We start from the raw sequence: 14,588 nt of genomic DNA, 5'->3' as shown, positions 1-14,588 counted from the left end.
TTTAATCATCATATAAGAGTTTGGAACTTTTAGATCTACCATGTGTATGTAGCCTTACAACATAATAGCAAAAAATATAATTGCAGGGCTTATTGTCTTTGTGGATCAGCTGTTATAGGGTGACAGGTTTCATAAACAGTCGATAACAGATGGGTAATGCTGTGTCAGGACTCTTTGTGTTTAGCTCCAATCCTCCAGAAGGAGGATTTCCTTTCCTTTTTCTGTGTCCTCTTTAGCATGTTACACCTATACCTCTGTGTCCCAGTTCTTCCTAGTTTCTCTCTTCCTATGCAAATTCCACCTTTTGTCAACCACTAATCTCATTTGTTCCTGTGTCATAAATGCTTTGTTCTTTTCTCATCTTGTTCTTTTCCCCACTCCAACTTCCCAGTCCTTAGGTACCATTCTTACAGTGTTCTTCCCTGAACTCAGTTTCATGCCACCCTGATTATTTCTTTCATTACAAGATTTTTCTCATCTATCTGGCTATTTCTGTTGCTTCCTTCTCTTGTCCTGACATTTCTAGACTCTGCACTCCATTAACATTCCCTGTTACCAGACTTTCCTGTTTCATAACATATCTCAATCTGTATTCTCCATTTATCCTGCCTCACTGTCAAGTTCACATTTCCTACTAGTCTATACACATTCTGTTTCTTCTTCTGTATCTGCCTGGGAAAGAGAAGAACTGAGAGATAAACAAAGATCTCTGTTCCCATTTCAATATATAGCATGACAATGGCTTGCAGAAATGAGGATAGAGAGTTGCAGGGAAAGAGCTGCTTCATTCAGCACCAAGATGCTTAGTATGGATGGTCTCTTTGGAAAATTTAGTTGCAAAACTCTACAAAACCTTTCCAGTGGGTGAAACTGGGAATTTTCCAACACTTTTTTGAGCTTTCACAGAGACAACAAAAATTGTCCTTCCAATTTTGCAAAATTTCAGTGATATCCTTCCATTTTATCTGTAAAATATATTTTATATACTCTTGTACATACAATAGAAGAATTATTCTATAGAATATACATTATATTCTCTAATAAAAAAACATAATAGAAGCTTATTCATGCTTTCAGGTTCTAGGAAAAAGTGCTTAGTAGGGAATTACTTATGCCTTTCTTATTCTTCTCAAATATATACCTGTATTTATTTGTATCAAAGCAAGTCTGGGGTGATAGTGTCTTTATCTACAATCATTAGTTTTTATTTATTTACTATATTGAGCATGCTGTGCAATTCTGTAAGTAAGCAAGGAAATGTAGAAGGGAGAGCTACAGCATTCTGTGGTGAAGCAAAGTATTTGAAATTCCAAGGATAATTTCAGCATTAAGGAAAATATTAGACAATGGAATGTTTTAGAATAAAGATTCTATATATTATAAATAAAAGGATTCTTGTCAACTCAAATTTGTATTTAATGTTAATATTTTAGCTATCACTTTTGTGTGCAAGGAATAGGACTAATTTAAGTGTAGAAGTTAACTGCATTTGTCAATAAATAGGTTATGTTTTTTTTTTTTTTTTTATCATGTAGCACTCTCAACTCATTCAAATTCACTTTTAGTGAATAAAGTCTAATAAAGTCTAAACAGATTTTAAAAAGTGGGAATTTGTATATGAGACTGTAAAAAGTAATATAACTATTATTACTTTGAAATACTGGGTAAACAACAGCTTCCTGGAATATCTGTAAAATACTAAGAAGATAATAGATAATTCAAATGTGAGTCTTGGATATACTTAGATATTTTTTAACAGATACAAACAGATACTAAGTTACAAGGAACTAGTGTAGACACAAGTTTTAAATGTTTTCTTTTTTGCTTCTGTTTAAAATAATAATAAAGCAGATTATCCTCTTCTCCATACATATTGTAGGTTCACTAGATGCCTATGCCTAGCTCCCAATCCGGTTTCCCAAGACCCCCTCATCCCACACAAAAAGGTACCATACAAAGATAATGTTTGACTTTTCTATACTGTTTTGTTACCGGACCTCTTACTAAGCACAAGAACAATGACATTTACTGCTACTCTTACTTTTTTTTTTTTTTTTTTTTCCCCACACTGATTTTTTTTCTTCCTCATTTGCTTACCTATCATGTATTTGTCTGCCTACATTATTATTTTTTCTTTTCCTCCGTAAGTCCAGCATTCCTAATTTTCCGTGTCCCAGTAATTTCCCTCCCAAATCCTATACATTCATAATCTTCACTGTATTTAATCACAGCTCCCTTTACACATTATCTAAATTCATCTAAAAAAATCTGATTCTGCAGTCTTCCCCATTGACCATTCCTTTCATATGGGCTCTCGTGTTTTCCCAAATTGTTCTTAGTTCAGTGCTTTCTTTCCAAAATTGTCCTGATAAGAACAGGAAGCTTAACCATATTCTCTATCTCAGGCTGCTGTTTTGCTTACTTTCTTCACTTCTTTCCTAATTTCTGGTGATTGCTTCATCCTGTAACTTTTCTGCTTCCTTTTCAAAATTCTGCATACTCCTATGCTGGCTTCTTCTGAAGCCAGATTCATCATTTGCTACTGACAGCTTTTCCTCCTCAGCCTGTTCAGTTTCCATGAATTCTCAGACCTATTATTGCTCTTTCTTTCCCAAAATGTCTTTGTTTTCCAAGAGACCCTTTGCGCTTTGCCTGTCCTCCAAGTTTTCCTGTCCTATTCCACTATTTCTGTCAGTTTTTTCCTACTGCACACTCTCCTCTAGCCCAAAATTTGTTCCTGTTTTTTTTTTTTTTCTTTATTTTTTTTTTCTCTGACAAATGGATTTTCATACACTAAGTTCTTATTCTGCTGCAATTTTTTTTTTTTTTTTGTCTTGTAGGAGTTATCAGCCTTTCTCCAAATGAGTCTGTTATCTATTCTTCTGTCCCTTAGCAAAATGAACTTATGCTTTTTAAGTCCTTTCCCACAAACTGTTTCTTCTTGGCTTTATCCTAGCTCTTCACCTCTTCTGTAGGTCCTGTATTAACAGTTCTGTATTAACAGCAAAGTAAGGTATAATGTTAAATGGTTTCACACTACCTCTTCCTGTTGTAAAAAAAGCCATTCAGCTACCATGCGTATAAAAGCTTCCTGGACCATCTGTTCTACTCCATTCACAGTCTCTCTCACACTCTTTTTATCTCATCAGCAAGCAAGCAGAGGGACTTTTTCCCTCCCAGAAAAGACAAGACAGGAAATGGAAATGTTGAACAGATCCAGGAATAGAGAAAGAGAGCAACTGCAACTCAGCATAATGACTGCATAGTCCTATGTGAAGTTACTTTTAAGGTCTTTGAAGGCTACAGAGGAAGAGTGAGAAAGAAATTATGATTTAACTTTGCACATATCAGGAACCTAATGTGTACATTTTACCGCCTAAGTACTAGGAAAAAAGCTGTCCTGCTGTCCTGCAGCTGCCCTCAAAGTTAATAAAAATGGTTAGATACAGCTTCAGTCATTTGTATGAAAACCTAACCTGTTTTCTGCATTGGTTTGAAACTTGTTTAATCTATTTTTCAACAAGCAAAATCAGTGTAATAATCTCAGCAAATGATACTCTTTGATCCTTTCTTGCTATGTATGTGTTTGAAAGATAGATATCTAAAGGACTTCCACATTGAAAAAGAACTTTTGGTGGTTCTGTGAGGCTTGTGCATACAGTTCTATTTCTGATGTAAAAATCTTGGACAAAAGAATGTCTAAATATGTGATATTTCTTATGAGATCAAAAACTTTATTGGAAAAGGCTACTATCAAGGCTGTAAAGTCAAGCATTCCAAAATTAGGAAATGGCAGAATTAAGGCTGTCTTCCGCACCTTTGTTCAGCTGTCTTTGTGTATGCATCATGATATAATCTTTAATTATGTGATTAGATACTGTATTTTGCACGGTACCCCATTCAGTGCAGGGGACAAGGATGGAGTTGAATAAACGGATATCTATCCAATATTTTCTTTATCTTCAGGGCTCAGTGTGTGTTCTTATGCTATATATATCATCTGTTTTTTATACAACATTTTCATCATTAGGCATCATATTTTACAGGAGAGGTGTGAAAAACTTTCTCAATTTCTTTCATATATTAAATCTTAATTTTGGCTTTTCCTAGAAGTTGAGTGTCTTGCCTTACTTTTTTTTGACAAATAAACTAAAAAGTCAGAAGTTTCACAGTGAGATGATATCTGACAACCTTATGGATGAAGTTGGACTTGAATCTTTAGATTCACATTGATAAAACTAACAAAGTAACTGATGAATTGTAATTAATTATCATGAGTAGTGTGGTCTAAGGAACGACCATTTTGACATGAGGGTTTTACAGATATTTGTTGAGATAAATGAGTATAATCTTGGGTTACATTTCATGCTTCCTTTCATTTTTCTTGCAACCCATAGCTCTTTTAAATGTGTCTTCATCAAGATTTATTTTTCTTTTCTTTCTTTATTTCTCAGTCTCTGCCATCTGTTTCAGTCCTAATATCCATATCCAAGCCTTATAATCCTTTTTTTTTTCTCTTTTTCTCTCTCTTTTTTTTTTTTTTTTTTGGTATATATATATATATATATATATAATATGTATATATACAAAAATTATAATATATATATATTTTTTTTTTTGGGGGGGGGGGGGAATCTCATACAAATCAGGCTTTTAAATGAAGATTTATATTTATATCCAGTCATAACTCCAACATCTTTATTTCTTGCACCTCCTATTGTTAAGCAAGATTCAAGATTCAGAGATTTCCAAATATCTATCAGTATGCCACCTATCCAGGTACTAGTCAAGATTTCTTCCTTTAAGAGACTTCTCTTCACATAAATTCACAGTACTTTCTTGCACTGTTTCCTGTCCCATGTCTTTCCATCTCTTTTCAGCCACTAGATCCTGTTTCTTGTCTAGTGAATCCAAATCATGTGGTCCCCCAGCTTCAGTCTCAGTTACTGTCAGCCAGACATTTCTTATTACTAGCTCCCTCTTAGTGTCTTCCAGTGCCTGATTCCAGTCTGTTTGTCCAGCCCGTTTCAGTCACTTATTCTAGTCCTACTTTATTTTCTCTCTTTATTTCTGAGTCCAACTGCATCAGAATTATTGCCCTAAATTCTCTAAATATCAAGTTTCATTTGAGCTTATGTTTGTAGATTACTGTTCTTTACTAATCATAGATTAGACACATATTCTGGTGCAAGACTACTCTCAAATTATCTAATTATTTTTTGAAAACAGTTTTTAATATCCTCAAATGACAGGACATCTATTTCTTTTCAGATAAGTGAGAGATCAATTCTCTCTGCAGTCAATTTAACTAAAATGTCTTTTCTTTAGACATTTCTTCATTTATTCTTCCCATGATATTGGCTATGATGGCCAGTATGAGGTCACTTCTGTTTAGTCATTTTCCATCTTTCTCTCAGGGCTTCTTCTTCCTGTTGTTTCATTTATGTCTCTGTCCTGCTTCCTCTTAACCAGAAACAATGCCATTTTGTCCCATAGTTCCTCAAAGATGAGGTCATCCAACTATATAATGTCATGTAAACTAATGGTCATATATTATCTATGGTATTAATTAATTAATCCCAAGAAAATAAAAGTACTTGATTCTTTATACATTTTTATTGTATTTTCTCTCAATAAAACATCTTAGAAATTTTAAATATATATACACACATAAACTTGTAAATTTTGAATTTTGATTGAATCAGCACTTTCTCAACAGTTATTCAATTTTTCTTGCTGCTTAGTAAATGCTATGGCTTCTTATTCATTTATTATTGCATGGGACTTCTAGCAGAAAGGTGCTTCAGTTTATTGAAGAGCCAGTGTTGTCAAACAGATTTATCATGTCATTTTCAGAGTGAAAATACATTTTCACTTTCCCTTGTGACATCGCTGCTTCTCTGCTAACCCATAAGAACATTATTTTAGCTTCCTTCCTATTGTTATTTTCCCATTTTCCTTTTCCCTTTGGACTAAGTACCATCCCTCTCCTGACCTGTGAGGCAAAGTGTGTATGTGGAGGTATGTGTCTGCTCCTGGTATGTGTATGACCAGGTGGCTGACTAGGAGATACATGCATTCTGAAGGATCAGTGACAAGTTAGGAGATGTGCATTTTCTGCTGGACATCTTGTTGCTGCCTCTTGGCAGCTGGGAAAATCAAAGAGTACATGACGTTTCTCAGCAGCTGATGGGCCAAACAAATGGTTTTTCAAGCTGCAAGAGACCCACAGCCCACCTGTTGTGCAAGCTTGCTATAAAGGTTGAACATTTCAGCAGGGAAAGGAAATCAGGAGCTGGAAACAAAGCTGTCAGAAGCCTGGAAGGCAAAGAATTTTTTTTTTTTTCTTTTTTTTTTTCTCTAGATAGATTGAACAACTGCCCAAGGAAACATCTGCTACTTAGCTAGGCTGTTTATGGAAACAAACAGCTGACTATTCTACACCCACAAAAATGTAAAAAGGTTCTGCAATGCAGCAATGACAAAACAGTGGATTTCTTTTTTGGCAATGAACTTTACAGTAAAGTTCATCCTTGATTTTCAGGCTCCTGAGCCATTTATTCCACCAGGCCACAAAAAAAAAAAAAAAAAAAAAAAAAAAAAAAAAAAAAGTACACAAATGATTTCTATTTAATTTGTCAAGGAAAACCCACAAAAATGATTTTTTTTTCTGCCTAGGATTAATCAAACATTAAGAAGGTCTGACTATATTTATGAAATACCATGTCTTGTCACACCATGTGTGGCTTTCAGCAACACAGCAATCTGTCGGAGAGAGATTATGCATTTTTCTTCTTATTTTTTTTTTCCTGTCTGTTTATTAGGTTTCTTCCTTACATTTTCCATTATTAAGATTTCTGAAGTTCAGTAAGACAACCAGTTTCATTGTGTACAGCTTCGGTTGACTGCAGTCACAAGATATGACTATGTCTGTAATGTGATTGTCTTCCTTAGTGTTATTCTAGGTATGAGTAGTGATCTGAACTACCAGGAAACTGCGAAAAAGACAACAGAATGGAGAAAAGCTGTCACAGTGACCCACTAGGAAGTGATGTCTGCTGTCTTGTTATTGATCTTTCTGTGCATGCCAGTTTGTCAAACAAATTGATTCATCAGTTAAAATGTATGCATGTGCGCTGTTCAATTTTAGAAGCTGAAAGATAGCTCTTCTTTTTTGTTTTTCTTATTCTTAAAAAAGATATTTTCAGATCTCGTGGTGTTAGAGGAGGGAAGCTGTTAGAAGTTCAGCATCTAACCCTCAGGGACATATAGTGGAGTTGCTTTGCTAAAATCTTTTTGCTGGTCCACCCTATTCTATTTTAACTTTTTGCTCAATCTTTAAAATACTTGCTCATTAAAGATTGTTCCTATATGCAGTCATGTATACTTATAATGCTTCATTTTCCTTCTTATTAGTGCCTTAAACTTCAGCTGCTTTTTGACTGCAGAGTGTAGCACCTTGTATTACTGTCAGGGTCATGCACTTATTATTCACCTGTACAATGCTATTCACTTCAGTGAAATTATATACATAATAATAAATAACAACAGCAATCTGTGTACACCACCTTGAATTTCATTACTGTTGCAGAAGGAACACCTTTGCAAATAGTTGCTCTAATTTTCATGCATTTCAGAAAGAGTGGGGCTCTCTTTCTGTTCCCAAATGTAAATATTTTATTTTATTTTCCTTGAGAAGAATGAGTCTTGCTAGCCTGCTAGCTTTACAAGCTTACAAGTTATAAAGGCATTTGTTTTCCTGTTTTTATAATTATTATTATTATTATTATTGATCTGTTCTGGCAAACAGTCCAGTATAGTTCAGATTTTAAATCTAGATTGTACATTTACAACACCTCTTGGCAGTTTGTCTTTTATACTTGATATCTGAACACTCAATGAGGAAACATACAATAAAGATTTATTTTGCTTCGTATTTCCTTGACCATGAAGAAATACGGAGAAGAATTATCTTACAGTGCATGGAAACCAAACTGTAATAAGTACATTCTCTATCCACTTGTTTTGGAGTCCAGCACTTTGTCAGGTTTTCAACCCAAGCTAATCAATTAAAGACAATATTGATTAACTTAAACAGAAGGTGGTATTGATTGCAGGCAGTAACCTATAAATAGACAACTGTTTCATAGTGTTCATAGGTCATTGTTAGCTACACCTTTAAACTTTAAGCTACCTGATGCTGTTATTTATCACCAAAAAGGCAAAGGGAGGGCACAGAGTTAACAAAAAAAGTTATATATATGTTGCAAAGCATTCTTTTAGAGCTCCCTCATTTAGTGCTTATACACTTAAACTTTTTCACATTTTCTTTAATATTGCTGTCTATTTCAATGTACATGTCATTTTCTATCTGTGTATGAAGCTCCTGAAAATCAAATCTGTTCATGGCTTTTCTACTGAGATAAATGATTAATCAATCAAGGGCTTTCTTCCAACATGGTACTTTAGTGCAATTTTAAAACAACTGTGTAAAATTAATGACTAAGTACAAACAGAGTGAAGTGGGAAAATTCAGCACAATGAGAATATTAAATAAAACACACTGTGACCAAAGAGATTAAGACTGCATACAGAATTGCCTTCTTTTATTTTCATTCATTTCTTACTTCCTACCTACTCCAAGTTCATATTATTCAAAGGACAGATGGATGAGTTCTTACCTAACAGACTTCTGATGTTATCTTGCTATGTGCGAAAGATGGGCATTGCAAGCTACCTTCCTATGTATTTATGTTTGCCATAACTACACAGTTCTCTTCATTTTCACCCTCAGAAGGCAGCACAAACCTGAACAGGCTGGTAAAAATAAACATTTCTAACACAGTCTCTTCATCTGAAATCACTTTTTTTTCACTTCTAAAGAAAGAATTGAAAGACATTTTTAAAATACAGAACGAAAATTTGATTAAAAAAAATCCAACATCATTTCAGTGAATTCTGTAGCCTATCATGAAACAGATAAAAACAAAGTGGATTTCTAGTTCACTCACAATGAAACTATAATCCTGTGCCTTTTAGGTTGAGAGAGCTAAATCTGATGACTGTAATCTCTGTTTACCAGTGTTTGCCTCTACACTGTGTAGAGGGCTGACCCTTTTCCTCCCCACCCCACCCCCACAATGTGTTTACTACTTTTTAGACCAGTACTGGGAAGTGGCAGTACAGCTGTAATGTATGTCATAAAGATTTTTTCTTGGATTTTTTTTTTTTTTTAATTACCATACAGATTGAAACAACAACAAAACCCACCTCTTGCTTGTGTATCACCCTCTTATAAAGGATCTTCTCCTGCTAGTAGTCACTCATATGCCAGTTTGACACTCCTATGTCAAAATAATAGCAATAATTTTCAGTTCTATGAAAAGTATCATACTTTAGAGAACTTCTAGTACAAGTTAGTAGTCAGTAAGTTACTTTATCTCTTTCACACACATAAGAGGAAATCTGTTTCACAAGGAGATCCAAGTCTTCTTCCTGAAAGTGTTTGAAGCTTTGGTCAAAATAAATGTCAAAATTCAAGATTTCAAATTCAAATCAATTTTTAAATTCAATCAGATTTAAAACATCTAGCCTGGTCAGTGGCCTTTCTGACTGTTAGCCACCACCTGCATTGAAGCAAGAAAAACAGATAATTTCTTAGCAAGCCATGTAAGGGAAGGCATCTAGTCATAGAATCATAGAATGGTTTGGGTTGGAAGATTTCAAGTTCCAACTCCCCTGAATGGGCAGGGACACCTTCCACTAGACCAGGTTGCTCAAAGCCCCATCCAACCTGGCCTTCGACACTTGCAGGGATGGGGAATCCACAGCTTTTCTGGGCAACCTCTTCCAGTGCCTCACCACCCACAGAGGAAAGAAGTTCTTCCTTATATCTAATCTAAACCTACCCTCATTTAGTTTAAAAACATTATTCCTTGTCCTCTCACTACAATCCCTGATAAAGAGTCCTTCTCCAGCTTTCTTTTAGGCTCTCTTTAGGTACTGGAAGGACACTAGGTCTCCCTAATGACTTAACTTATGGGGAGTTAGGTCTCCCCATAGCCTTCTCTTCTCCAGGCTGAACAACTCCAAACTCCCTCAACCTGTCTTCATGGGAGAGGTGCTCTAGCCCCTTGATCATCTTTGTGGCCCTCCCTTTAATACTTCTATGTTATTCTTGTGCTGTGGACCCCAGAGCTGAGAACAGTACTCCAGGTGGGGTCTCACAAGAGAGAGAGAGGGAGAATCAGCTTCTTTGAAGTCATGCTTCTTTGGATGCATCAATCATCAGTTTTCCACCTCATTTCTTCTTGTCTGAAACTCTGAAAAGAGGTTTCAGAGAGAAGATAAGATACAGTTATCTTAACATTTAATCTTAGAAATCTTAAAAAAATATATTATTCAGGCAGATTTGAGATTCTTCAGGGCATGTGAGACATCCACTTGTGGTTAATCAGGTGTATGAAAAATCCAGGACTTTCTGGAGCAGCAACTGGAAGACACACAAAATATAGAAAGTTGAATGAAGTTGTTGAATCAAGTCCTTTTGTCTCATTTAGAACAACTAAAAACACATTACATTCAGGATAACAATTAATGCAAGTTTCTGACTTATTACATATTATGAATAAAAAGTTATTTATTATTACATTTTTTTTTCCAAATGGAAGGGTTACACTACTCTTCCTCAAACATTTTCATTGGAAACATACAAATATTCATGGAATAATTTCTGTATATCTTGCTTTCCTATCTATGGACTAGTTTGTGTTTTAAATAGTGTTTCGCTGAGTTATGAAAATGCGAGATGTGGAAAAAAATATTTTTGTTTGTTTTTTAATAAAAGAAGCTCAAACACACTGACTATTAAAAAGATCTTCTAATACTTTTTCTTACAGTTTTTAACATATATGACTAATTTAAGCTCAGATAGGCTTTAGCCAAGAGGAGAGTTGGGTCTGAATAAGTCAGCACAGAACTTTGTTAATATGACATAGAATATTTTTTATATTTTCTCAGTTCTTTGAAAACATCTTTATATATCTGAATAACCTTCAAAACTGAAATATTTTCACAGCTGCTTTCTTTTTTCCATTTGCAAAAAATAAAAAAAAAAACGTAATTTCACTGTGAAGGTTTCATGAGTAATATGAAGAATTAACTAAAAAAGTAAAGGTGAACTTTTTCAGAGATTCAAGAGAATTCATTTATTAAGAGTGTATGATTCTTTTCAATTGGTAGAATAAGTATAAGTATTGAAACAAAATAAAATAGTGAATAAATATGAAAGAAAACATATTTGTGAATAAAGGTTCTTAGAATGTGGACATATTCATGAGAAAACACTAATTTCATAAATTTACTAGAGTTAACTAGTTCAAAAATAGTCTTTAATATTATATATTCACAGAATCACAGAATCAAAGAATTGAAGGGGTTGGAAGGGGCCTCAAAAGATCATCAGGTCCAACCCCTCTGCCAAAACAGATTCCTTAGAGCAGGCTGCCCAGGTAGGCGTCTAGATGGACATTAAATATCTCCAGAGAAGAAGACTCCACAACCTCCCTGAGCAGCCTGTTGCAGTGCTCTGTCACACTCACCGCGAAGTTCTTTCACATGTTGGTGCAGAACTTCCTGTGCTCTGCCTTGTGACCATTACTCCTTGTCCTGTCCCCACAAGCCACTGAAAAGAGGTTGGCCAAATCCCTCTGTCTCCCACACCTCAGATATTTATATACATTGATGAGATCCCCTCTCAGTCTTCTCTTCTCCAGGCTGAACAGACCCAGGTCTCTCAGCCTTTCCTCATAAGGAAGATGCTCCAGGCCCCATCTTTGTGGCCCTCCGCTGGACTCTTTCCAGGAGATCCCTGTCTTTTTTGTACCAGGGAGCCCAAAACTGGACACAGTACTCCAGGTGAGGGCTGACCAGGGCAGAGTAGAGAGGGAGGATCACCTCCCTTGACCTGCTGGCCACACTCCTTTTAATGCACACCAGGATCCCATTAGCCCTCTTGGCCACAAGGGCACGCTGCTGGCTCATGGTCAACCTGTTGTCCATCAGGACTCCCGGGTCCTTCTCAGAGCTCCTCTCCAGCAGGTTGTCCCCCAGCCTGTACTGATACTTCGGGTTTTTCCTTCCCAGGTGCAGGACTCTACACTTGCTCCTATTAAACCTCATTTGGTTTCTTCCTACCCATCTTTCCAGCCTGTCCAGGTCTCGCTGAATGGCAGCACAGCCTTCTGTCATGTCAGCTACTCCTCCCAGCTTTGTGTCATCAGCGTACTTGCTGAGGGCAGACACTATTCCCTCATAAAGGTCATTGATGAAGATGTTGAACAAGACCAGACCCAGCACCGACCCCTGGGGAACTCCGCTAGTCACAGGTCTCCAGCCAGACTCTGCTCCTCTGATCACCACCCTCTGAGCTCGGCCAGTCAGCCAGTTCTCAACCCACCTTACTGTCAACCTGTCTATCCCACACTTTCTCATCTTTGCTATCAGGATGTCATGGGAGACAGTATCAAAAGCCTTGCTAAAGTCAAAGTAGATGACATACACTGCTCTCCCCTTATCTACCCAGCTGTTGATGCCATCATAGAAGGCAACGAGGTTGGCATTACTTCCCCTTGGTGAATCCATGCTGACTACTCCTCATAACCTTCTTCTCTTCCAATTGCTTGGAGATGGCATCCAGAACAAGCTGTTCCAACACCTTTCCAGGGACAGAGGTGAGACTGACTGGCCTGTAGTTTCCTGGATCCTCTTTCTCAACTTTATTGAAGACCGGAGTGACATTGGCTATTCTCCAGTCTTCAGGCACCTCTCCTGTTCTCCTGGACCTTTCAAAGATGATAGCAGTTTGGTGATCACCTCTGCCAACTCCCTTAGCACACGTGGATGCATCCCATCGGGACCCATGGATTTGTGTGCATTGAGCCCCCTCAGATGCTCCCGAACCACTCCCTTGTCAGCAAGGGGGGAGATCTTCACTTTCCAGACTCTTTCTCCTCCCTCCAGGGTCGAGGAGTCCTGGGGGGGAGTCCTTGAAGCAAAGACAGAAACAAAGAAAGCATTCAGTATCTCTGAATCTCTATTTTCAGAGGATAATTCATCTACTATAATGTTTCTGCATGAACACATGTTTTAGTCAACATAGTTCCTTTTTTTCCAATGATAATTCCAGTTTGCAGCCTTACGGTCTGTCTCAGATAAATTGTTTTGAGCTATGTCAGGTGTAACTTGGAAGACAACACAAATGTTACCATTGTAATGTCTGAACAACTTTGCAATCTTTAATGGATTTAATCTTCACATCAGAAAATACTGCTGTGATGAAGAATAAAGCAACTACGTTTATAGAGGGGCTAAGGATCTTGATCACAGGTATGTCAGAAATCTGTAGGAGATCAGGGACTGAACTTAACCTTGCAAGACCTTAAGTTTTTATTCTGCCCTTCATATTTTAGCCTTCCCTTTTACCTGTTTCTTCATGCTCTCTCAATATATAGATATATGCAAAAGTAGGTGGAATTTTCCCAGTTGAATATTGGTGGTAATATTTATGTTCCAAGATTTCATGGTAGCAAAATACATGTAACACATCATCTGTGCTTGTTCTATGCTTTCTCACACTGATGGCTGAACTCTGAATATCAGAGTAATGACACAGTGCATGTGGTATAAGTCTTTTCAGGTCGTTGTTAGACATAGATTTGAAATCCGACAACATATGTTGCCTAGCATTATTTGATTATTGTTCCATTTGTTATAATTACCTCTTACATGTCAAGTTGGGCCTATGTGTTCAGCTGTTATAAAAAGATCTGATATAAACTCTAGTTCCTCTTACTTCTAGGTATATACATATAACAAGTTCAGTTAAATATCTTTGTTAACGTCATTTAAAAGATGTGAAACTAGAGTAAATTAATGGGGAATTATTTAATTTGTATAAGATCTGCCAGGTTCCTAACCCCAGAACTCAATTGAATTTCTTTCTTCAGCTTTCTGGTGTACAGACAGGCTCAATACCTGCTACACTCTTTTACTCACAGAAGTGAAGATAAAACAGTATTAGCTTTCTGTATGTCAGGAGCTAAAGACTAAGCATGCATGCATCAGTACATGCTTTCCTTTCAAAGTGGTCAAATCACACACAGATGTAACATTAAGTTTAGACATCAAATACAAGGTTCTCCTTAAGTATACTATGCCAACAAGAAGAATCAAAGGATCATTTATACAGAAGAGTATTCACAACATATTCAACTATATAGTATTCAACAACAGCAAAACAATCCTGTAAGGATGCTTATTTGTAAGCATCACTCAAATTTGAAGGATTTTGATAAGGAGTAATGCACAAGGTGAAGGGTAAGGCAAAACCATTTAAATACTGTGTTTCTAGTTGTTAAAAAGGAAGAGCCAGTGAAGGAATTAAGAACAAGTGACAATTCAAAAGAGTGGACTAGGAAAATATTTTTGCCATATGGTTTTGTTTATATCACTCTGACAGAAAATAAACTTTAGAAGGCAAGATATGAGGAGAAACAGAATGTGAATTCATAGCTAGTGAGGATAGGAGA

The 14,588-nt window shown here is 36.3% G+C and overlaps 1 protein-coding gene across 8 annotated transcripts in view; it reads left to right on the top strand.

Annotated features, from left to right (window-relative positions):
• DACH1 (dachshund family transcription factor 1) overlaps positions 1-14,588 on the top strand; it is a 375,913-nt gene that overhangs the window by 340,086 nt on the left and 21,239 nt on the right. For 3 of the 8 annotated variants that reach the window (XM_084510840.1, XM_084510842.1, XM_084510845.1), the window contains one exon: positions 1,880-1,946. The exons of 4 other annotated variants lie outside the window; for them this stretch is intronic. In XM_084510840.1, coding sequence (XP_084366966.1) covers positions 1,880-1,902 — 23 coding nt within the window. In that variant the 3' untranslated portion in view covers positions 1,903-1,946. Of the gene's footprint in view, positions 1-1,879; positions 1,947-3,149; positions 3,960-14,588 lie in introns of those variants that run through there. One more of the 8 variants, XM_084510841.1, reaches the window with a different exon arrangement.

The sequence above is a fragment of the Aythya ferina genome, assembly GCF_964211825.1.
Source record: "Aythya ferina genome assembly, chromosome: 1".
In the NCBI taxonomy this organism is placed as follows: Eukaryota; Metazoa; Chordata; class Aves; order Anseriformes; family Anatidae; genus Aythya; species Aythya ferina.
Note: the sequence above shows the minus strand (reverse complement) of the source record. Positions and strands in the feature narration are given on the sequence as shown.